The sequence below is a fragment of the Protopterus annectens genome, chromosome 8.part0 (genome assembly GCF_019279795.1).
Source record: "Protopterus annectens isolate FY-2018-M chromosome 8.part0, PAN1.0, whole genome shotgun sequence".
Classification (NCBI taxonomy): Eukaryota; Metazoa; Chordata; order Ceratodontiformes; family Protopteridae; genus Protopterus; species Protopterus annectens.
Genome location: NC_056741.1, coordinates 356,200,248 through 356,226,897, shown reverse-complemented (window position 1 = coordinate 356,226,897; position 26,650 = coordinate 356,200,248). Strand labels below are relative to the sequence as shown.

The 26,650-nt window shown below is 37.7% G+C and overlaps 1 protein-coding gene across 1 annotated transcript in view; it reads right to left on the bottom strand.

Moving 5' to 3' along the window:
• The window catches only part of CLCN1 (chloride voltage-gated channel 1), a 2,440,475-nt gene that overhangs the window by 1,848,390 nt on the left and 565,435 nt on the right, over positions 1-26,650 (bottom strand). The window contains exon 2 of the mRNA XM_044079868.1: positions 784-955. Within this exon, the coding sequence (XP_043935803.1) occupies positions 784-955 (172 nt within the window). The remainder of the gene's footprint in view (positions 1-783; positions 956-26,650) is intronic.

Here is a 26,650-nt window from a genome sequence, read left to right as displayed (position 1 = left end):
GCAATTATTGACCAGTGTTGAGTCATTTTCCATGTGTGTGTGTGTGTGTGTGTGTGTGTGTGTGTGTGTGTGTGTGTGTGTCTGCATGTGTGTGCGCACATGTGCATGCATGTGTGTGTGTGTGTGTGTGTGTGTGTGTGTGTGTGTGTGTGTGTGTGTGTGTGTGTGTATGTGCACACGTGTGTCTATGCATGTATTTTTGTGTGGGTGTATGCGTGTGTGTACGCATGTGTGTGTAACCACACAACAAATCAAAATCCAGTTATAACATTATTGCATTTTATTTCAGGCCATTCTTTCTATTGCTACACAACCTGACCTCTGACAGGTAGCACTTACGTTAATGGCTGAGCAACCATTCTCACCCCAAGATGGAAAAATTCATCTCATTCGCTAACTTCCATTCCCACCAACTGGCTGTTCTGCCACCCACACTTACTAGTTGAATGAGGGTCACTATGGCAACTGCTGTCAGACTGCCATCATTCGTTACCACATAACCAGCTTCTAATAGTTATTCATAATGTCAAAGACAATGTGTCACTTTATTATGTTTGTAAAATGTACACCCAAACAATAATTCTCGATTCCCGTATATGGTCCCATATCATATGTTTATACAGTAATGTTTTGTTTGTACATCTCATCAGAATAAGCTTATTGAGAATGTTCTCCATGTGCACTATGTTGGTGAACTTCCACTATTAAAATTATAAAAGATACTTGTGCCATCCCACATGAATGTACCACCCTACCTCCTTAAACAGAGCCCACATGTATTACCTCGACATTTGGAGTATGGTTCACGCTTTGGCTCATGCCCTTTATCTGTACATGATGGACGATGAGGAGGAGCTTGGTCAGCACTGGCAGCATTACTGGCATTTCTCTCCCGAATTCGAGCAGCTTCTTTTCGTGCAAACTCTCCCAATTGCTCTGTGTACTGGCCATACAGCTAAAAAAAAAAAATAATAAAGTAATTTGCATAGCACCATCTTGTCCTGAGAGGTGTTACATTGTATCAACTCTTACTTCTTCATATTGCTTTACAGATTCTAGAAGACCAAACATCTGTTTTTGTTCACAAGCATAATACCCATACAGCATGTAGGTACTAGCTAAAACAGTACAAATAAAATCCACTTATAGTTTGCCAGGCAGATTACAGCAGTGTTACTGTGCTGAAGAGTTATCTGTTTTACAGAAGACATTTAAAATTCTAAAGTTCATGTTATGGTTTTCAACACACATGGAACTACCAACAAAATATATTTTAAGTAGTAGACACACTGCTCTTGTGGGTCATTTTTTTAAGCCTAGCCAGTTTCACTAAAAGGTGAGAATCAAACCCTGTTCCTTGTGGCTGTAAGGTAAACATCCTTTATGCTAACAGAATGAATGCATAAAAGCCTTTGATGTAATCCATAATACCATGTTGTATACATTTACTGAGTATTAGAAAACATGTCTACTTCAATTGTTTAAAACATATTCTATATTTGAATGCCAGATAAGGATATTGGGCTTTGTACAGAGAAGATGACTCTTGATTAATTAAAAGAAGAATCCAGATAACCATCACCAGACCACTGTGATGGCTGCTATTTGTGGTTGTGCAAAATTCTACTGTTCTGAGCTTGCTGATCTATCTGGGAGTTCTCCTTGCATACTCACAAGTATCCCCATGATACAGAAATCACTTTTTCAGATTGTCACTGATCTCTCCTTTGTCCAGTCTTTGCCTCATACTCAATAATAAATAACAACAAATAGGTTAAGGTTATGGTTTAGAAACTTCCATGATAAAGCAGTCTTACCCCAGTAGGGCATCGTACCTCCTTATGAACACAAAAATGCTATTGACAACATTGTTTTTTTTTTTTTTTTTGCTCACCTTACCTTCATCTGGAAAGTCAGTCCAATGCCCTGTGACCATTGTTGGGTCAACCGGCCACTCTAGCACTCCAGCCTACCGCCAGACTAATACAAATTTCTATATCTGGGCCAGCAAAGAGCTTATGGACATCCTGGGGGTTGTACTGTCAAACATTCATCAGAGAGTTTCTATTTTTTTAACCTACCCTTTGTTTGCTATCAAAACATGTTCATTGACAACATCTCTGGGGTCGTACAATAGACAGACTGCACTGACCCACTCTCGCATCCTCCTCCTCCCCAGAATGGGCACACCCATCACTCCTGATGCTCTATCAGTCACCCAAGCTGCTAATCAAATGTGGGCCAACTGGGCTGTAGTCAGTGACAGCTTATATAGGTTCATAGAACGATATTAGGCTATTGGCCAGGAGGTCCTTATAAGCCTAGCCAAGAATTTCACTCATGTTCCCACAAAGTCAACACCTGTTTTCCCTGTCCAGCAGTGTTCTCTTTCTCCTGCTGTCAGGAATTATTTTCCTATATTTATAAACAACATGGTGTTTCCCTTGACAGTATCAATGCAGTAAACCCAGTGGCTTTGGAGTAGAATGTAGTGGATGCTGTCAACATTCTCCCACCTGTCCACCCTAATATTTCAGTTACATCCCAAACTATAACTGAAAGAAACCTATTCAAATGCTAACTATTGTAAATGTTATTTTCTAAAGTATGATTTTTATTTTTTGTTAGAGAACTGGTATTGAGGTTGTAATAAATTCAGACAAATGCATAATTTTGTAGGCTGACTGATATACTGAAAATAATTTCTGAGATTAGTAGCAGTATGACAAAAGATTAGCTTTATTGACCCACTTGTAAACAATTAACACTTTGCTTTGTCTTTTCGGCTTTTTCCGGTTAGGGTCGCCACAGCGGAACTCTGGTCCACTAATGACTGGCAGTAGACTTTTATGGTGCCAAGTTGCCAGCCCACCGCCCAACCTTCAGCGAAGGCATGCCCATTCACGCATGTATTTTGGAGGCCACTCGACCATGGGGAGGACATGCAGACTCCACACAGAAGGCACTCCAGCCGAGAATTGAACAGGAGAACCTCTTGCTGTGAGGCAACAACGCTACTGCTGTACCACCGCGGCTTTCGTAAACCATTAACACTAAAATTCAATAATCAAGGTTTGATGTAACAATGGGTAAAGCATCCAGTTTTGTGTTTCTTTTCAGGAGTCATCCCAAAGCTTTGTCTGTTTAAATACATTATTCGATTTCACTCAGTATTCAAATCAAGACAGAGGGACTCAAACCCAAGACTGTATGGTAAAGCACATTAACAACTTATAGACTTAATTCTGTGCTAAAGTTCCACACAATCAAACAATTGATTGTAGTAAGAAAATAGTGACAGAAATACTATGTAAAATGCTTTGTTCTAAAAGTCTTGAAGATGCAACACTGATTCCAGAACCAGAATCCTCAAGTGTGGGTTCCAGAAAAGCCCTTAAGGCAGCAGACCAAGACAATACTTCTGATAACGTCTTGGTCATAGGTGTATTTGTACATACAGGTGCATTACTCATAAGGCTGAGCAAACATGCAGTTATTTGTTAGCTGCCTCTCAGTTGCCAGGATCTGCAGTGTCACTGAGGCCTTCAAGTCCCTTCAACCTGTGTACTCATGTAACACGGTCAGAGTGCATGTGAGAGCGAATGACTTGAGATATAAGTGTTTGGATCACATCAAGAAATATATGATAGATGAAAATGAATATTTATCTTAAATTGGCATGAAACTTGTACTGAACAATATCCTACCATCACTGAGAATGATGTTACAGTACAAAGAAAAGATAACTATCTTCCATTATTGGCTTAGCTATTGGTATCATTCTAAGGGGATCCAATATATATCAGCCAGAGAGATGATTAACAACCCTGGCTGCTTTGCTAAGGATGGCCTACACCTCTCTCCTCATGCCTTCTGTATACTGGCCTGGACTTTTTCCTCTCCCATAATGCTTTTTTTAGGCAAGGGTGGTCTCTTCAAATTGCCTACATGACTAATCAAAATCAATACTATATAACTGTATCATTTCCCAATACTAAAATCCTATATGAGAAGTTGCTCTCCTTATAGGCATTCTTAACTCCTGAAATATCTGCGTAGCTAGTCAAAAATGGTTTCAGAGCAGCAAAATCACCTCCGCAGTGCAAGGTTTCACTACCTACCACTGTTTCAGACCTAGGGTGGAAAAGGAGGGGGCATGTCTGTATTCCTAAGAAACCATCTCACTTCCAGGCCCTTAAGCCAGGGCAATGATATTCTACAAAAGGGCCTTACAGAAACAGATGCTTGGTGCCGGAGCCATGGGCTCAAGCTTAATGCCAAGAAATGTATAGTTATCCCCTTTGGGAAAAAACATGTACCCATGAATTACCACATACGTGGCAGGACACTAAACACCGAAAGTGTGATGAGAGACTTAGGGACACAGGTGGACAGTGGTCTCACCTTCGATAACCACATCGCCACAACAGTCAGGAAATCCTTCTATGTGGCACACCTCATCACTAAGGGCTTTTCATTCAGAAAAAAAGAGGTCATTCTCCCACTGTACTCATCCCTCATTAGATCCATTATAGGGTACAACGCCCCATTTGGTATGTACCTCACAAGACATCTGCAACAGCTGGAAAGGCCACAGAAATACTTCACTAAAAGAATCACAGGCCTAAAGCAGATGCCCTATGCTGACCGTCTAAAAACACTCCAGCTATACCTGTGGCATATCGTCTACTCAGAGGCGATCTCTGCTTAACATACAAGGCCATGTCAAACCCTGAGCTGTTGGACATGCTCCACTTAAAGAAATCCCAATCTCTCAGAGCCACACGCTCCAGGGATCTAAACCTTGTCATCACAATGAATAAAACATGCTGGAAGGATAGGTTCCTGACCCAGAGACTCCCCAGACTCTGGAATAGACTACACATACATGTCAAGCAGAGCGCCTCCTTGGCCCTCTTCAAAAGGAACCTTGATGACTGGATGGGAAATTCACCCCGAGGATCACATCAGTCGCCCTGCTAGACAGGGGTCCAGGGAAGTAAATATTGTGGGAAGAAATATCCATGGAATTGTTATGGAATTGTTATGGTCAGGCTTGTATAGGCCCTAGGGTCGATAGCCTAGTACCAACCTATGAACCTATGAACCTATGATCTTGAACATCTACATATGCTTTACACAGTAAATAGATCTCCGTATCACAGCATGGCAAACTAACACAACATCTCCATTTTTTTCCATGTCACCTGCTGCCCATGAGACATATCTAACCAAACTGACAATCCCACCTATCTAAGGCATAGCCAATCAGATACCTGGAGATCCTGAAATGAAGGAACCAATCGGGTCCCATTTCTGCTCCCTGCCCCTGTTCATTCTTCCCCACATTACAGTAAAACATTAATGAATAAATTAAAACAAAATAAAAACACTGAAAATAATCTTTTTTAATTGTAGCAAACTGCTTGCTACAAATGTAGTAGGCAGGTGCTACAGCTTATACCCTGTATGGAGTGCTACAGCACTCAGGTTTTACAAAGCAAAAAAAGAAACAAGCAGTTACTACAGTTTAGACCACAAACGGAGTGCCACAGCACTCAGGTTTAACCACAATTGCAATACCAGATTTTAAAAGCCAGTATGCATTAAAGAGCAATTGGGATCAGTTGATTGCACCCACCCCCATTTGCACCCAGGACAGTTGTCCCCTTAACCCTTCCAGAGCTAGTGTTCTCTAGTGAGCCTAACACTATTATGTTGGGAAACTTCAATTATTCCTTCATTAACTGGAAACCTACACCACTTCAAATAAATACACACACATATTCCTGGACATCATTAATGTTAGCTCACTAGATGAACTGGTTCTAGTCACAACTAGTCACTTCTCTCCCTCTTACTCTCTTTCTGTGACACCGTTCTCTTGGCTGGAGATATGCATCCCAACCCCGGCCCAATCATCTCTACCCCTAACCTACATTCTCCCAACTCTTCACACACACACTTTTTTCCCCAAACTCATGTTCACCCCCCTAAATCCCTAACAATTTTCTCTCTGAACATCCAAAGCATAGTAAACAAAACTACAGAACTTCAATCTTGGATCGGCCTTAACTCCCCCCATATTTTAACCATCTCTGAAACCTGGTTAAAGCCTCACATCTCTAACTCTGAAATCTTAACCCCAGGCTACAATATCTATCGGGCAGACAGAACAAACAAAAGAGGTGGAGGTGTTGCCATCCTCTACTCCAACCAGTTTAACATCTCTCCTCTTTCTACCCCCTTGCCTACCTTTGCTCCTGCAGAGATACTCATTGCTAACTGCCACCTCAACCCCCATAAAAAATTTGCCATTGTATCTATCTACATCCCCCCCAGGCGATAGCATCCCTGTTCTGAAAAACTTTCTATCATCGCTCACCCTAAACATTCCTTATGAAACCATTATAGTTGATGACATTAATACTGATTGGTTTTCTCACTCCTCCACTTCCTCTACTCATGCCAGTAATCTATATGGCTTCCAACAACTCATATCTTCCCCTACCAGAACTAGCAAAAAATCCACTTCTGGCTCCATGCTAGACTGGATCCTTATTTCTGATCCTTGTGTCTATCACAACCCTGGCATACTTCCCAATTCCTTGAGTGACCATTCTCCTATCTATATCCATAGATAGTCTCAAAAGACACCCAAAGAACACCTCTACAGAGAGCATTGTAACCTTACTCATTTTGACCCAGATAAATTTAACTCCACACTGGCCAAAATAACCTGGACCTTCCTTTATAACCTCCTCCATAATGATGCTGTTATCACACTCAACAAGATATTCCTAGATATTCTGAACAGCATAGCCCCATCCAGAAAACTACGGGTGAAATCTAACTGTGCTCCCTGGCTCACTGAGTAAACAGTCCCCATTCTCTGCCCCTACCTCACAGTCCATCTTCCTCTAATACTTTCTCCTTCCAATCTGCTCCCATTTCCTTTATCAAATCCCAATTAAACAAACTCAAACCCTGCTCTCCCTCTGTTAACAATCTACCCCCTCCACATTCTTAACATTGCTGCCAGCTCTATTGCCTACCCTGTATCTAGCCTTATAAATCACTCTATCACCAAGGTTCTCGTCTGCAACATATTGAAATCCTTTTACACAATCCCACTCCACAAGGGAGGTACCTCCACTGACCCCTCAAACTATCATCCAATAGCTATACTATCCCCACTGTCCAAGATACTTGAAAAACTTGAAAAATGCATTCACTCCCAGCTACTCAAATACTTCCTTAAAAATCATCTCCTAACTCCCACCCAGCATGGTCTTAGACCACACCACAGCACATCTACTGCACTTCTCTCATTCACTCAAACAGTGTCAGAATCTGCCTGTGATAACAACTTACTTCTCTCCTGTCTATGTCTTGATCTTTCCAAAGCCTTCATTACAGTCTTCCACCGTAAACTGTTAACTAAACTTTCAGACCTTCACTTCTCTCCCCTCTCCATATCCTGGTTCTCTAGTTATTTATCTAACAGACTTCAGTCTATATGCTGGCAAACCACCACCTCTCCTTTTCTGTCCATCAACACTGGAGTTCCCCAAAGCTCTATCCTAGGTCCCCTCTTGTTCAACATTTTTTACTAATAACTTACACTCCACTACTAACCTCTCAATCTTTTTACAATATGCTGATGGTTCCACCCTCAAAATCACAGCCAACACCATCCCTGAACTCCTTTCATGTACCCAACACACTTTCACTTCCATAGAGACCTGGCTCACTGACAGTCAATTAATATTAACCCCCCAAAAAACTAAACTTTTGTTATTCCTTCCAAAAAAACTTGCACAACATAAATCCTCCTTCTCCATTACCTCCCTCAACAACACCATTATCAAACCTGAACCATACGCCAAATTATTTGGTGTCACCATCGGCGACAAACTAAAATTTGATATGCATATCAATTTATGCATAAAAAATCACCAAAAACTTACCCTACTATACCGAAATCAGAAATTTCTTTTAAATTCTTCTAAACCCACCCTAGCCATATCTCTGCTCTTATCCAGTCTACTATATCCAGCTCCAGCCCTCAATAACATTTCAGTCTTCTCGCCTCAGCAAGCTAGAACAAACCTACAATAAAATAGCTAAATCTGCTGCTAACCTCCCCTTTAAATATTGTCACTGCCTTGTCCTTAAATCCTGAATTCCCAAATCAAATTCTCATTCCACAACTGCTTATAATATGCTCAATTCTTTACAGCCCTACATCCTGCCCCATTATATGTAATACTGTATCACAATATAACCCCCAATGTCAACTCCACTCATCAGATAAACATCTGCTATACATATACAAATCATCTAAAAACATTGGCAAGTCAATGTATAAATACTCAGTTGCTCACTCCTAGAACTCCCTTCCTTACAATATAAGAAGTATCCCCCATAAATCACAATTCAATCTAGCACTCAAGCACTGCCTACAGAACACAGGGTCCTGCCCGTCTAGCTCCAACTTGATTCTTAAAACCTCTTCCTTTGACCCACCATCTTTACTCTTTCTTCTCTTCTTTCTCCTCTTCCGTGGAAACCTTCTCCAGCTCCCTCTATGTGTAAATAATTCCTTTGTTTTTCTACTAGCTTCCACACCATTAAGTTGATACTGTACATTATGTTCATTTTTACAAAAACCTGTACAAAACAATTTAATTGTGTTTTCATCTTTTGTTGTATAAACTCTTTTTGAGGTGTAATTTATTTTTTGTATGACTGTAATTTGTAATTGGAGCTTTTCTCCTCGGGTCTCCACTGAAAATGGGCAATTGGCTCAGTTGGACCAACCCAGTTAACAAATAGCAATTAATAAATAAATAAACAACTAGATGTCGAAAATTATTGGACCTGGTCCTCTGTAATATTGTCACCCTATGCTCATCATCTACAGTTGCCATGTCACCTGGTCAAAGCTGACAACCTTTAGGTACCACTCACAATGAGGGTAAATCCTGACTTCCCACACTTTCCACATAACCCTTCCATCTTTAGGGACTACTCTAAGACAAGTGTAATAGAGCTGCCTGACGATCTGATGAAAATTAGATGCCCTCATCACCACAATGACCCTATCTGTTATGCTACCACTTTTGTGGATATTTTCTATGCCCACCTCAAAGTATGCATTGAGCCATCTTTCCCCATAAGAAGCAAATAAAATACCAGCTTCAGGAAGCAACTCTTATGGGGAAACCCTACTATAAACAAACCATATAATAACAGGAAGAAACTTGTGAAAAACCACTGAAAGTAACAAAAGAACAGCCGAGGAGTGCTAAAAAAATCCCAGTTCTTTATTGTAAGCGCTTTCTTTCATCCACACTATACAATGAACTTGATCAGACAAAACCTTACCCAACATTCAATGCCTTATATAAAACACTTAATTAGTTAATACGTTAATAAGACAATTAACAAGCTTGCTCAAGTTAATCAAACTGTTAGATGTTATAAGAAATGCCATTGCAAATGGAATTTAAAATGCTAAAGAGCACAAATACATTTAAATATTATAATTCCTTATATAACACAAACAAAATAAAACAGATATGGATCATACTAAAATGTATGTATTATCACATTGTGTATGTAGACAATGCAATGACAGATAAACAGCCTCCACTTCCTATCTAAATGTTAAGCTAAAAGAGAAAGAGCGAATCAACTTTACCCCCTTTGTTTAAATAATATCATACATTATATATAATATAGAAAACTGCTACTTAAATTAAGTAGTATCATCATGGTAAAATACAACTGAGTAGACGTATACACATTTCATATTACATATTACATATACAATGATTTTAACTTTAGAATGCATTTAATTGAACTAAATTCATTCAGCCCTGGTGGAAAACGGGCATTTGTTCTTAACTGTCAAAATAGTTCACATTCTTCCAACTTTAGTTCCCACGGACCACCTCTAATATGTTTACTTATTTGATCCATGATGATAAAATGGAATTTATGTGTGGGATTGTCTATAACATGCCTTGCAAAGCATTGGTAGTTGACATCTTTCCAATTTAGTACTGGTGTTTGTAAATCCTCTGTTTAAGTGCCCATTCTGTTTTTCCTATGTAAAAACCTTGGCACTGCTGGCATTGGACAATGTAAACTACCCCTGTTGTCTCACAATTCTATCTTCCTTTTACACTGTAGATCTTGTTGTATGTACTAAAACAGTTCCCTACCTTTATATATTGGCATTGGTGGCATCTGCCACATTTTTTCATACTCCAATTGCTTTTGGGTATTATGGTGTAACATTCTAATATTTTCTTCAAATCTGGGCCTCTTCTATATGTTTTGTTGGGCTTTCCACCCAAATTTCTGTACACAGTACTATCGTCCATAACAAGGGCCCAATTTTTAATGATAATATCCTTGATATTTTTTGCATCCATAGAATAGGTGGTTAAAAAACAAAGTCTGGAATTGAACTGTATGGGAAGATTATTGGAATTTCTATCTTGTGTAGTTAAATCATGTACTACATCACTATATCCCTTCCACAAGATGGGCTTAAAATGCCCATTGTTCCTTTTCCTATGTACTTCATTAAAAAGTTGTTCAAAGATGTATATCGGATATCGTCTTTTTGAGAAAATATTTTTTAGAAGTTCACATTCGACTTGGAAGTCATCATCAGATGAAACCATTCTGGCTACTCGCACCACTTGTCCTTTTATTACAGCTCTTTTTCGATAAAAAGGATGGTTGCTACTGAAATGGAGAAAATCATTAGAATAAGTAGGCTTTCAATAAATGGTAGCCTTGTATCTCCTATTCATTGTGTCTTTAGACAACTGTACATCTAAAAATGTAATGGTCTCTATCTCAAACTGGTAGGTAAATTCTAGAAAGTTAGTAAACTTTGTAATGATGTTTAGGAATTCCTCTACTGTTTCAAGTGACCCTTTCCAAATAAAAAACATGTCATCTTGATAGCAAGTGTACCAAACAGTGCTCTCCTTGAACATGGCATTGTTAAATAAGAATTCCCTTTCCCAATAAGCCATCACACAATTTGCAAAGCTTCCCCTGCAGGGGGAGCCCATGGCTACCCCTGATTTTTGCAGGAAAAATTGGTTATTGAATAAGATGTAGTTATTTTGTAATATCAGTTTGAGTAGTATTGCTATCAAATCAATTTCATTGTTATCCATGCCTTTAATTATTAAAACCTCACGTACCCACTGCAACCTAGTTCCTGGGGTATGACAGTGTATAAATCGTTTATGTCTACTGTCAAAAAGTTGTAATGAGCATCAAATTCTAAATGGTTTATACCTTCCAAGAATCTCCAAGAATCATAGCAAATTTGCCATTCTGTATGTATGAGTGGTTTTAATTTACTATCTACATACTTGGCAGAGGCATACGTGATGGATTTACGCCCATCTACTATAGGTCGAAAAGGTGGATTGGAGAGGTCCTTATGGATCTTAGGAGATCCAAAAATAACAGGTGTTACAGGTGCAGGCATTGTCAGGTATTGATATGGGTCAATGTTCTCACAATTCTCCAGAAACAAGTCAGAAGCAAAGAATGTATTCCTACACTAGCCCAGCTCTGCGACCCACTAGAATCAAGCTACAATGCACTAGTCACACATTTTCAGTTTTACCACCTAATCTATAGGAAATTTTCCCTCATCATTTGAAAGACCACTGCCTTTCCACTACATTTAGACAAAAGCTGGAAACCATACCTTTCAATTGTTCAGATTTTCACAGAATGTCCAGATTTTTGCCTCATATTTTTGGTCTGTTCCTCATAAAAGTTTTGTTTTTTTCTGGAAAATCATTGAGGATTGAAGTCAAAAATAATGACAGACATTTGAGTTTCAGACTTCATACCCTTCAGAAAAATTCATGCTATTGGAAGATTTGTTATTTCATTAATTTTCTAAGTTTTTTATGAGCAATATTTAAAAATTGTCCCTACTTTTGGACCTTTCTCATCTTGTAATTTATGGCTTTGTCCAGATTTTTAAAGCTAAGAGGTTAAGAGTAGGTTGGAAACACATCTCCTCAAATAATCAAAGTGTAAATGCTTTCAGACTGGCCACATAACCTAGCCAGTCTTATCCCTCTCAAATTTTCATTTAAAAACATTGTCTTCCTCTGATCAAGACTGTCAAACCCACTGATTTTTTATGGTTTAGAGATAATATGTGTAAGACAGTCTAATACTTTTCTCTTTATGAGGTAAATGTAAGACATTATAACTTCAACTCTTATTTGTATCTTTCATTGTAACTATCCTACAAATGGTATATAATTTCTGTTAAATTACTTGTTGCTTTTACTCATGCCTGAAAATATTCTGATGATTGTAATCATCCAGGCTGCACCTGAAGTTGGTCTGTTGAGATAAGTATATTAACTAGCCTCCTTACAAGTTATTTCTGGGGAAAATGCAAATTAGAGACACGGTTTCTCAAGAATCTGCATTTTGAACCAGCAGCGCTTCATTTAATAATAACTCAGTTTATATGAGGATCCACTTCTCAAAATAATTGACATGGTGGCAGCCATTATAAATTTATACCAACTGCCCTTGCAGTTCAGGTTAGTGTAGAAGATATCCTACTGATATTATTGTGAAAACTATTACTTTTGGAATGCGTCTGACTTTACCTTTAGGCAGAATTTAGTTTTTTTGTCATTTTGAAGACATCAGCTACATCGATACTTTATATTAATTGATCGTAAATCTATGCCATCTGATTAAGTCTCAACCTACTTAGGAAATAAAAAATGCTGTTGGCCAGAAAGTAAAAATCTCCGTGTGTTATAAAAGCACAGTAAGAATCAGATTTTGACTTTAGGCAACTGGCTTTGAATTAAACCAAATAAAACACAATGAGAACTAAAGATGAAAATATTCATACAGCCATTCAGGTTATTTCAGTCTTTCAGATATATAGTATCAAACTAATCATCTGTTTCTTCCTACAACTCCCCCTCCCCAAAAAAAAATTGTTAAATCTTTATTGCATACAGTAATTACTTCTTCTATGTAAGTTTACTTAACAGTGAGCATACTACTTTTATTACAGTTATGACAGGAAAATAAAAAAGCATGTATTTTTTAAACAGGCTTGTATAAACAGAAATTTACAGAATTGCACTCCCTTATTTTGTTCCTTTCACCCTGTTTCTAGTTTCATGTCATTAAAGGCACTCAGCAGAGACTCTGGCAAAAAATGTATATGTCAGCCTGCATGTGAGGAAATAAAAAAGAAGAGCAAGCTAGAGAGACCCTGCCCAGGAAAAAGGGGCATTTAAAAAGAAAATGCATTATGCATTTGCATGCATTTCAGTAAACCATTATAAGGATAAAAGCAGGAAAAAGAATGTGATTATACTAACAATTATAATGTTATTTTTATTGGAATATTATTGGTTGTTCTGACAACATAAAACATTGGTCATATAATGTACTGTAGTTATTTTTACAGGAAGCATTTATTATATTGTAGTACTTGAAGTACCGGTAATGATTTAACCACAGAGCAGGTGCTGTGGTGTCATCAGGGATTGAACAGGTAGCTGCAGAATTCTGTATAATGAAGTGTAGAATAATGAGCAGTCCTCCAAAAAAACATTCAGCTGACATGATGGATGAGTAACTGTTAAGATGTCAGCTCAACTACAGTTGAGGGATGTCTAGGGAAACAATTTTAAAAGGAACAAATCATCCAGACCTCTGAGTGAGAGCATCACAGGCCTACTGTGGAAGCAATGCTTTACATTTAAGAAAGATACTTTGATAAGGCTACAGGGATAACATTTAGCAGCACAGACATCGTTAACAGTGCTGCCCTAAGGCCTGATTTTTGACTAAACTTTATGTTGTCTTCCACTTCAGCTATTTCTTAGAAATATTGATATGGATACATTAGATGCAGATGTATTTTTCATGTGGCACCCAAACTCCTTGTTCTTACACAGGGAACCCCACTAAATTCACACTAGCTGAAATCCACCACCAGAAATAGTATTTCATTTTTGTTCTGATTCTTCATATTTCTGCCATTGCAAAGGTGTAAGCATATGTCATCTGACCACTGAATCTGGTGATACTGAAGCAGGGTAAAAGCACAGAAAAAATCATGATGGAAATGTCACATGGAATGTTAGCTAATAGACTTAAATGACATGGTAGAACAAAAGCCCGGGTTACTTTTCCTGGTTTGCTTTTTCATCGTTTATGTGTACTAGGTGAAGGTGAACTATCAGTTTTTTAAACAATGCTATCCTGAGTTAGATTACAAAATGCTGGAAGATAAAGTGAGTACAAGGATGGAATAAAGTGAGTGAAAAAACAAGGAAAAAGATAAAGACAGAGTAAGACTGAGAGAAAGCAGTCACATGGCAAAACAGTAGCTCTATTTCTGTTGCTTTATTGTGTTTGTGTACAAAAGACAGGATCAAGCCATCATGGAAAAATAAATACTTTCCATACCATTCAAATCAAGAATAGAAATTAAAACTAAACTGTAGATAAAGCCACTCTTTGGATGTTCAGGAAAGTGCATCAACACTGAAACAAAATTCATAAAGGAAAGTGTATTTTAAATAACATTTTGACAAATGGCTTTAACAGAATTGCTGAATTAATAACTGAATTTCATAAAACAAACATATATAATGGATTCAATATGTTACCACAATTTATCTAAGTGTTGTATGAAATTTTATGTTAGTTCCTAATATTAAAAGTTTATTTGTAACAAGGCAGCCTTTTCCTAATGATATGAAAGACTTCCAGGGTCCAAATATGGAGGGTTGTTATTGTGTCTTCTATTATAAGAAAGTTTTCATGTGCTCATGAAATAAAAATTCATAATAAGAGCAGAGCTTAAGAGGCAGCGTTCTTGAATCCTTTTCAAGAGGACATCATAAACATCACAAGTTGTTCGCACTGGAGAGGCATTCATAACTCTTTGTAATATAATATATCTATTTATATATATATATATATATATATATATATATATATATATATATATATATATAAAAACCAAGACCCCAACTGCAGCAGAGGAGACAAAGCGAAAAAAAAACTAACCAAACTTCAATCAAGCGCTGCTTAAAAAGTAGCGTGATGAAAAGCGACATGTGTGGAAAGCGCTTATGTACTTCTAATTGATATACTACTCCTTTTTGGGGTCACTTGTTTTTATATATATATATATATATATATATATATATATATATATATATATATATATATATATATATATATAATATATATGTGTGTCTGTGTGTGTGTGTATATATATATATATTTATATATATTTATATATATATATATATATATATATATATATATATATATATATATATATGTGGGAGCACTTTATAAGCTTGAAATATTGAAATCTCAAATTTCAGAATCTCAAGCTCATAAAGTGGAAGGATCGGAAGATCGCAACTCCAGAAGCGTATATATATATATATATATATATATATATATATATATATACACACACACACACTGGTGTTGCTCTGTGTTCATGGATTCAGATAAGTGTTTATGTTTAAGGGTATTGGGAAGGGGCTGTGGTCTGTGTTAGTGTGTGTTGTTACTGTGATGTGTGTGTGCAGGAGGAATGTAGTTTATCTGGTGTTGTTTTCTGTGTGTGTATGTAGTGAGACCTTGGAGTTAGAATATTTAAGTAGGGGGTTGTGGGATTGCATATAATAAGGGTAGGTGTGTGTGCTTGTTTAGTTGTGTGCACGTGTGTTGTATTGGTGTTTGAATGTGCTGGGAGTTTGAATTTCGTGGTTTTGTGGTTTCGGGAATTTGGATTTTCTACTTTATGGGCTTGAGATTCTGAAATTTGAGATTTCAGAATTTTGAGCTTATAAAGTGAATATATATATATATATATATATATATATATATATATATATATATATATATATATTTAAATTTATAAGGAGTTTCAGCTATCCCAATGCATTACACATTAAAAAAGTGTCTAACAGTTTTTAAAGATATTGGTTGATCAGCAGTACATTTTCTGGGAATTAATTAAAGGGCCTAGAATGAGCAAAAAGGCCTTACTCTCATGACATAGTAATGTGCGACGCAGAGACATGTTAGCGGTGATGAGGTAAGACCTCATTATCAGATAATTTGCATGTCTGAATCACAGTTACTACTGATATATGCAAATCATTTCTGATCGCACATTGCAGTAGGAAACTGCTGCTCTTGTAGACATTGATATCCTACAGCCACTCATCCCCCCGCACACACACAAACATACCACTGTTCTATACCTGTCCCTACAACATATCTACTGTCCTATGGTCCCGGTCCCGCCACCCCTCAAGCACCATAATAGTTTAAGTTCTGTTTCAGCACACCTGTACTTGTTATGGGAACTAATATGATCTCCCAAATCATGTTAATAGCTTATGTCACATTTGTAGAATCCATGGTGTCTACTGATTCCTCCCATCCCCAATCCCCATAGTGATATCCATGCATTTTAATCATTTTGAGTTATCCCTGACATCTAGTGATTTCTCCCACCCCCTGATCATCATACTAATGCTGGTGCTGTGAAGGCACATCACTGACGAGTTATCCCTGGAGTCTAGGGGCTCCCCCTACCCACCAATCTCCATACCACAGTTGTGGTAGGTAGTTGAGTATGGCCTTTTGGCCATGTTCAATACCCACAGTGTGGTGGGGTCAGAGTGCTGACCTGCATGGCTGAGTGATTTCTTCAATCACCTAGCATATAGATGCTTTACTGGAGTTGGTTCCCGGGGAAGAAACCACATGGCTAATTAGCATACGCTTCTCCCCCACACTGCTTCATTACCATTCAGCACAGCTGTGGGCCATTCTGATGTGGTAATGCACATCTTTGTCCTAGAGCACCCTTAGCAGTGTGTTATGGTGGTTGCTGAATTCCAAAAAGGTACTAGGAAATGTCCACAGGAGGTGTACATATCATGATAGCTTCATGAATCCCCTCCCCTTTGTTTCTGGCTGATGCTTGTGTAGCAACATGAGTTGTGCTACAACTTTTAAAGGTGCTGCTTAGCTTCCATGCATTTCTGTAGTGACACCTGTGGCAGGTGAGAATCCAACGGTATACAAATTTTACATAATGGTCAACTTAGTGGCTACGTTATTAGCTATTCAAGACAAAAACCAAGGAGAATATTTGCAAAACATTTGGAAACAAAAGTGGAAAAAGAATGAAATGCTGTAGCCATGCCTTGAACTTATGATTTTGTCATATTTTTCTGGATATGCCACTAGCTCTATTACTGAAATACCTCATACCTGAAAAGCCCGAGTTAACATAAAAGGAACTCTACAATGACCAAAAAGTGAAAGCTTTCTGGGCAGTCATATGTATACAGTAAGCAAAATTTGTGTGAATTAGATTCAGGTCATTGTTTCCTCAGTGATACTGCTAGCAGCATTTTCAGATTTACATTTTGATAACCCAAGGTTCAAGTCTGATGAAGGCACTTAAGTTTCTACTACTTTTATTTCTAAAAGTAGTTTTTAAATAATCAGCCAGTAAAATTCCATATAATTTGTCTGTCATTAACCTGGCATTCTATACAGCTTGGGTTAAACATTCCACAGCATAGAGAGAAGCAGATAGGAGAGATGGGAGAGTGAAAAAAATGGAGTGCAGGAAAGCTCATCTCTTTCTTTTTTTTTTATGTCCATCTGGTCAAGATCAGGCTAACAAAATACGTCTTGGTCTGTAACACATAGAAATCATAGCACAAAAAAATTACAAGTTATAATTTGTATTCTTTTACTAATTTCATATGATTGTGTCCACAAGGGTAAAGCAATTATATCAAGCACAGACTTGTAGAATAAATCATTGGTTGATGTTCCCCTAGGAAGAAAATGAGAAAGACAGAGATATGAAGAAACAGCACAACTTTCTTACATATTGCTGTAAAATTGCAAAGGCATTGCAGTCCCTACACAGCATCACCTTTTTCATTGTCTATATAATAAGGATTATTTTTTATATCATCAATATAATGGAATCATAGCTTATATTGAACTATCAATCTATCTTTCCATGTGTCTTTACTCTTTCTCTCAAGTGCACTTCTTATATCAGTGCGCTTTTATTGTGGTATAGTACCATTTGTAATTCTTCATCCTCTCACAGAAGGCTTGTCTATACTATGGAATCGCCTTTGCAGAATCCATTGTTAAGGTAGGGGTTCCCATTCTTTATCATACTGAGCCACCCTTAACAGCACTGGTGTTTCACCATGGCACATGATGATTCCTATATTCTATTGGATGGCATGATGTTGAAACGTATAGTAGAAAATATATTAATAAATGGGTAATGTTAGTATGTCATAGCAATTTAAAACCGCAAGGTACTGCTAACAGTTTTTACTACTTGATTTAGCCAATGTGCATTGTTATAAACAATTTCATACATTTTGTTGTGAATTAGTTCTTATAACAACACATTTCTTCAAATGCTCACTTTGATCACTGTAGGATATTTTTTATTTCATTGTGTGCAATTTAAACTCTTGCATTTGGTCTGTAGTGTTTACCCTTATTGTGTGAAATTTAAACTCTTTCATTTGCTCTATATACATCTGTGTATTGTTTGCCCTCATTACTTTAGGCTTTCTATCTAGGTCATAACTAAAAAAGGTTTATAGACAGGCTCACTTGTCTGGTAACAAATTGTAAAGTAAAATAAATTATCTCCATGAGTTATGCTCTTCAGGGCAAGCCAGAAGACTTACTCAGGTTTGATTTGAGGTCATTGTGCTTTGCCACAGCAAATAATTTAATTATGCCAGTCCACTAAGCTCAGAGAGACCATGAGATTTCACATGCTTTGTGACAGCAGAAATCAGAAAAAACTTTGAACAGTTAGCAACTGCCCCATCCGCCCTCCATAGACACACACACAAACACACACACACACACACACACACACACACACACACACACACACACTCACCAGCAATGACTATTATAAAGGCAATGGCGCCATGCACAAGGGGTTTCAACAAACTCTAAAACCTGAAAACTCAGCAGCATATATACCATAATGTCATATTGCTTTACAGCTGGGGCTTTATAGACTGTTTAGCATTCACCTTAGTCACAAACCTACAAAAAGAGATCATATAATAAATAATATGCAGGGGAAAAATGCACTGATTGACTAACTAATGTATGAAATACAGACTTGCCTATAATCCACTTGGTTGGCACTGTAAATCAAAATATTTTAATATTAAGGGAGGGGCGCATTATTCATTTTGCACAGATTCTAATATAAAAGGAGAAGTGTACTCCTTCCTTAACTTTGAAACAGTTACCTCCACCAATCTGTATTCCAGAGACAATAAAAAAATAGTTTAAAAAGTCCACGCATCTGTCCTGCATCACTATATTTCATAGTCTTTTTGGTGGGTCTGTTTCAATATCCTCACTTACTTTACTTAATTTCTCATTTGACTTCCCTTACCTTGCTCTCAGTCCTGGCATTTTCCCAGAAGATGCTCAGCGTTGTACAAATTTATGTAAACCAAACCATTTAGCTAGTAATGTGCTTGTAAAGGTTTCCAAATGGCTGGCTTCTTCTTTTTTCCATGGCTGTATTTCTGCTGTCTAACATTTGAAGTATTACTTCAGACAATGACCACCTGGGTACTTAGAACTAGACTTATTCTCAGTCCTTTCCTTGTGGTCAGACTTAGATGAGTAGAGCAGCAGTGCACATTATCATCACAGGAGAAACTAGTGACATATCAGGTAGCCTCAGAAATGCAGTTACTTCTAGTGACCCAGGAACTGACACCCATCAAATAATTTGCAGTGTAAATAACTATCTTAGTTGAAGAAATTTACTCTACAAATGTTGTCACAGAAAAAAGTTTCATTTAAAATAAGTGGAATAAACAGAACCAATTCAAACCCAGAGAATTTATAGCATCCTGTGGTCAAAACAACTAGCAGACTGCTTTACTAAGAAGGGAGCTCCCACCCTTTTGCTTGTAAAAGCACTTGATGAAGGAAGAACACATTCTGACTATTGAAACTCTGTGCAAATTTGTAACCTATGTTTTTTTTTCTCTTTACAGAGAGAGAGGAGGAGATTGTTTAGTCTGCAGTTACTTCTTAAATTTGAGACGTTTAGTACAGCATCAATTTTGTGTGAGACCTTTATTCCATTACGTTTTCCACTTGCCTTTACCAGCAGAGTTTATTGACATTCCACCAACAATTATAAATATTATAGTGTAAAGCTTAGGCATGGTGCAGTTCATCCCCTCATCAGTGGGTGGCAGACTTTCCATTAATTAAACAGAATTAACTAATTAATGCCATACTTCCTGAACTCATTCTGATGATCACAATATGAAATTGGAAATCATCATTAATAACCATTACCAGAGCATTTCAGCTACACCAAAGAATAACGTATAATTCAATTAATTCAATTAAATACAATACCTTTTGTTTAAATATACCATCCAGAAACTCTATTTTCTAACAAAAGCATTTTTACTACCTCCCTAAATGCCTTTCTTCCCACTCCATTAACTCTGAGGGTAGACTAACTAGTTCTTTAATCTATGGAATCACATGGGATTTCCATTGTCTGGTGACAACTTTCTTTGCCAATCTCATCATTACTAATAATAATTAAGTGTCCCCTTCATTTTTAATACTTCCTTTAAACCCCATAGGTAGGATAACAATCTGTTGAAAGATATGTCCTTTTTCAGAACCTCTCTTATTAATTCCTGAAGGTTAACCTTTTATTGATCTAACAGTGAACAATCCCAGAAAATATGCATCCAGGTACCCCTTCCTGTATCCTAGATTTCCAACAATATTCTGAGACATCCAAGGAAATCCTGTTTACTTTCACTGGTGTAAAGAAATACTCATGTAAACATTTAATCTATATGCTTCTCCGACATTTCCCTAATAAACTGCCTTTCTAATGTGTGTTGCAATTCACTTTCATCTTTTCTATCACCCCCACTTTTGTTTCTATTAACAAATTATATAGTCTGCTGAGGACCTGGTTATTTAGGGACTGCCCAAGTTCCTACTCAGGAAACCACTAAATCAATCTAGGTGCTTTTTGATTAGTAAGGGTTAACCTCTTGCTTTACTGTACCAATGGCCAATAACACTATTCATCTTTTCATCCAAATTAAACCTTACTTTGGTCTCTATTCAAGTTATCACCTTTCCCGCATCATTTAACTGATTCCATTAAAAAATCTCTGCTGTTTTTTGGCTCCATCACTAAAAAAAGTATTTTGTGATTCTTTATATGTTGTTCCAAACATATTGTTTGGACTTCCACCATCCTTTGAAATTATTTACCATCACTGTAAATAGAAAATGCCCATTTTACTGTTCAACCAATAATATTTCTTTGTTAATAGGAATTAAGAAGACCCTCCTCAAAGTGAATATCACCATATTTTCTAAACATTATTCAAATATTGAACTATCATTATATTACAGATTTTCATATCTATTGCCAGATGATACATTTGCACATCTGGTATATGCAGTTCTTCCATATATTTATACAAATTATCCAATACAATTCAAAGAATTATTCCATTCTCAAATAAAGGAACTTATCTATCCCCTTAATCTATACATTAAACTTTACAGAGGTTGTTCCAAAATGCTTGCCCTAAATATAAGAACTTTTGGAGTATGAACATGTGAATTTCTTGGGATATGCTATCTATCAATGTCCAGATGTTATGTCTTGGTGAAAAATACATAAAGTTGCTTTGTCTATCTAGTGCCAGAAACCAGACTGAATAATCCACTAATCAAACTGCCCTATAATATTACCTACAAATTTTCCACTGCTAACAGGTTCCTCTTAACTAGAAGTCATAAGTTCTCAGACATACTCATTGTCATAATCCAGTCTTCTAATAGTAAAGTAACCCCCTCCTGAAATGAAATAACTTGGGATGTGACATACTTCATAGTTTGCTTGTTTGATTGCTGTGGGAATAAAGAAAACTGGATTTATTTTCTTGCCATAGAAGTACCCTTTCAACAGAGCACACCTCCCTCATTATCTGTTTTTGTTTCTGTAATCTAGATTTGAGCGGCAGCATACAGCAGCAAAATCACCCCCACCTTCGTTGCCTCCTGCAAACCTAAATAAATTCCACATGTGAATGTCTTGGTGATCAGCTTACTATGTACTATATCACCTGAGTGCATTTTGTTGCAGGGCCAATATAGATGGCTGATATTTTTAACTACCTCCCATATCCTATCTCTCTTCACTGGGTTTGTTAACCTATTAATATTCCAATACATTAAACTTAATGTAATAAAGCTGTTTTTTTGCTTTACCTGCTCCATTTTGCTCTCTGATTTAAGAAATCTGCATGGCCTGGTGTTTTTGTTCTATGTGAGAGATAGACACTTGCATTATCTAGGCTGCACATTTCACATTTTTTCCATGGGTTAAATTGTTTCTTAAGTGAAATTATTTCAAGCCTGCTGTATAAACTAAAACACTGCTGGAGATTCCCTTCTAGATTTTCCCATCCACCATTCCATTTGTTGATCTGCTTTTAAACCTGGTGATTTTAAGCTGCCCACCCCTACTGCAATTTAAGCTTAATAAGCTGCTCGCTTTCTACACTGCTGTTGATATATTGGATTTTTTACTTGTCTTTCATTGTGCTTATATTGAAAAAGTGCATTTTTGCCTTTCATTGTCTGTTCTATTTATTTACTTGATCTGAATTCATTATCTAGCTAGCTGTTGAATAAAGTAGTGTATTTTTACACTCTAGCAAGCACTTGTTTTTACTTCAAGAGGTCAGTGGATTTTCTATCTAGTGCACTGGGAGGTAGCCTGGTTTGTTTAGGTTGGGGAAACACTTGATATTTCTGCATATAGTTTTATTGGCTGGGATGATTCATCTAGTGGAGGTAGGTGTTTAAACAAAACGGCTCTAAGTATTTCTTTTTGCATTTCTCTTGTATAGTGCGACTGTGCTTCAGCAGTTTCAAAAATAAACTGCACTGTCTGCTGTTGCTTTGCACTGTATTACATTGCATCTGTAAATTGTAGGGCTGTATTCTCATTTTTAGAGATCTCGTCTCTGGAATCAGCCACAATTTATCCCTCGGTACGGTAACTATGCATCCTGGTATCTTTTTCACTTTTAGGTACTGCACTTTCTACATCACCCCTCTAATTACTGCTAATAATAACATAAATCTGAAAACATGTACAAATATACTACAACAGATTAACACATTTATAACAAACCTTAATTGTATAAACAACAAACTATGTACAAGTATTACTTCAATGATAAAGTAATTCACCCTCATTTAGCAATGGTATTCCACCTCTGAGTATCTTAAATACTCACAATTTATGATCATTTGTGAAGCAGAGTCTTTTTCTTTTATTCAGCTGCTGCCATAATGTTCTGAATAATATACTGATAGCATGAAACATACCCTTTTAGTAACACATTAAGAACTAGTATCATGGTCATGTGCTTCCCCTCAGCAGAAAACCAGGAGTGACTCTTTACATGTCTTCATATTCAGTATTCCCTGTATAATCTTGAGCCCTAAGCTCAAGAAAAAAAGTTTACATTACAGTAAATGACCCTCATAACATTTACCGGATCCTTCACCTCTCTGTCCATTAGACCCTCCAATCTGCAATAAACTACACCTGCTCCTTTAAAGCTTGTAGTTGCATTTTTAAAAGCAGGAAAGGTTGCTTCAGAGTACTCCTAGGTTCATAGATTGTTACTAGGCTAATGATCACTAGGGCCTAGCTGAGAACCCCAAACCATTTGGGTCCCAAGTATCATGTGCATCTATATGGGGGAATATGTTAGTAGAGAGGTAGCTAAGGATTTGTAAGGGGGGGACCCCCTAGTTAGGATAATACTTTTCTTATTGATGGCCTGTGTCCATAAGGAACATGGGGGCCAGACTGGGGGTAAATTTATGACTTCCCATTGAATTGTCTAGGATGTGTTTGAATAGGGTCAGGGATTAACGTTGTTTTACACGGATGGGGAGCCTATTCCACAGCACATGGATCCTTTGGGGCATATATCTGTCTCTCCAACTTGTTTTGTTTATGTCACAAATTAATTTCAGATCCCTTGTTTCCAGTGCTGCGTGTTTTATACATGTGTAATAGAGTCATCAGGGCTGGATCTGTGAAAACAATATAGGCTGTCTCAGTAGCATATAGGAGACTGAATACAGAGACAGAGTCTTTATGCCATCGATGTAGGGCAGGGTATTCATGTCATGAATTCTCCTGGTGAGAAACCTTTTTAGGCATTCCAACTGATGTAAATATCTGGTTAAATACATGCCAAAGGGACATTGCATTCAATGATAGGTGTGATATGGACCAAACAGAGTGGTACTATAACTTCCTTGGACCTGAATGCCATACCCATGCCTATAAGCTTGGTGACATAGAAGGACTTTCTTATTATTTTGCTATGTGTTGGTCAAAGGCCAGATTGTTGTCTAAATATGTTCCCAGATCCCTTACTACTGGGTCAACCTGTAGGGAAGTTTTATCACTGAAGTAATCGACATGGATTGACAGTTTCCCAAAGGCATTGTAATGTATTTTTGTCACTGAGGTTTAGGCCATGGCTTTGGCACTAGTGGGGAATCTATAATAGCTCCCAATTTACAGTCATCTTCAAACTTGGTAAGCCCGAGGCCTTTGACATTAGCCTTGACTTCTGAGAAGTTGATGCCAAACAGTAGTGGGTCCGACACAGAGCCCTGGGGTACTCTGCCGGTGATTGGTCTCTTGGTGGAGGTGGTCTCACCAATCCTGACTTCTTAGGTCCTGTGAGCCAGCTGGAAATCCATTGTTATGTAAGGATTTACACCTAGCTCAGAGAGCTTGTCAACAATGATTGAGTGGGGTATTGCACGGAATGTCTTATCCAAATCAAGATATACAGTATGCACTGTTTTACCTTCATTGATTGCCTTAGTGACCCTCTCAACGAAACCTACTGGTTTAAGTAGGCATGACCTTCCCTTAAATCCAAATTAGGATGGGTCCAGTATCTGTAGGTTGCCAATGGCCTTGTTGTACTATTTCCATGATAATTCATTCCATAGTTTTGCATATTAGGCTTGTTAGACTGATCGATCTGTATATCTCTGTGTCGATTGATGGTCTGCCCATGTGGAGGGAAATGACGGTTGCTTACTTGGAATGGAGCCTGTTTCAAGGTTGTAGCTGAAGAGTGCCTCATGTGGTCATAATAGAGCATGCTTCAAACTGTTCACAAGGCAACCAGGGATGTTGTCAGGACCCATGGAGGCAGTGTTCTTGGCTTAAGCTAGTGGCCCCAGCACATGGTCCCTGCTCATAGCTGGGGGAAGTAAGATGGAGGAGATTTCACCTGGTGGAACTGGAAGGGAGTGGGTGGTGACATCTGAGCTGAATTTATCAGATAGTAGATTTGATGTGTCACCCTGATTAGGGAAGATGGTGCCATTCGCCACCAGTTCAGCACACTGTGCTGTGTGTTACCACTTAGGTTCCAGACATAGCTGAAAAATGTCTTGTGATTTTTCCTTAACCTAATTGGCCTTGCCGAACTTAATTTGACCTCCTAATTTCTTGTTTAGTTGTATAAGAGATCCTGATTTTGGTCATGAGTTTTCTTCTTTTATTATATACCCTGTTTAGGTGAGGATGACACTACTAGGGTTTGTTTCTAGTGTTTGTTTTGGGTTTATTTCTGGTAGGTTGCTAACTTAGTTTGAGACACCTCCACTATTAGTCCAAGTCTGTGCTTTTGTTGGTCTATGTGTGGAAGGCACTGCAGCCTTGCTCTACAGCTTTAAACCAAGTGTCAGTCAAGGCACAGATGTCTACATTCTCCAGAGTGAGGACTGCTTCAAGGGTATAGAGTTTTTTGCTTAGATTCCAAGCATTGAGCAGTAACATCTTAAGGTTGCTTGTGACTTTTTTCACTATGTTGGCGGTTTTGTTTTTTTCTCATTGCCTAAAATGGCTCTAAGGAGTGGATAAAGTTTCAGTCAATATCTGAAAGCCTAGGGAGGTCCGGTGTAGCCCATCCTTGGCAAAGTAATGTGGTCTTTTGACCATGTCCTCCCATGCTGATAGATATTAACCCCCCCCCCCCCCAGAGTGACACCAGAAACTAAGCCAAGTAATAAAATCAATCATTTTAAGTTCAGACTGTGGCATCATCCTTGGGAAGGCAGAATGCTGCTCAATGTAAAGTTTATACATCTCTGTGATACATAGGTTCATAGGTAGGTACTAGGCTATTGGCTCAAGGGTCTAGACAACAAATTTCCCCTGGCTTACACCAACCCAAGAAAGTTCTGAGAGATCTATTATATCTATTTTCATATGGTCCAGTGAGGTGTGCCTCAGATCATTTACACCCACATGGACAATGATAGAATCATATTGCTACCTAGGTTGCAGTAATTTGAGTGTTTGCTTGATATTGTAGATCCCCTACCTTTAGGTGGCACCTCCATCTATACAGCCCTT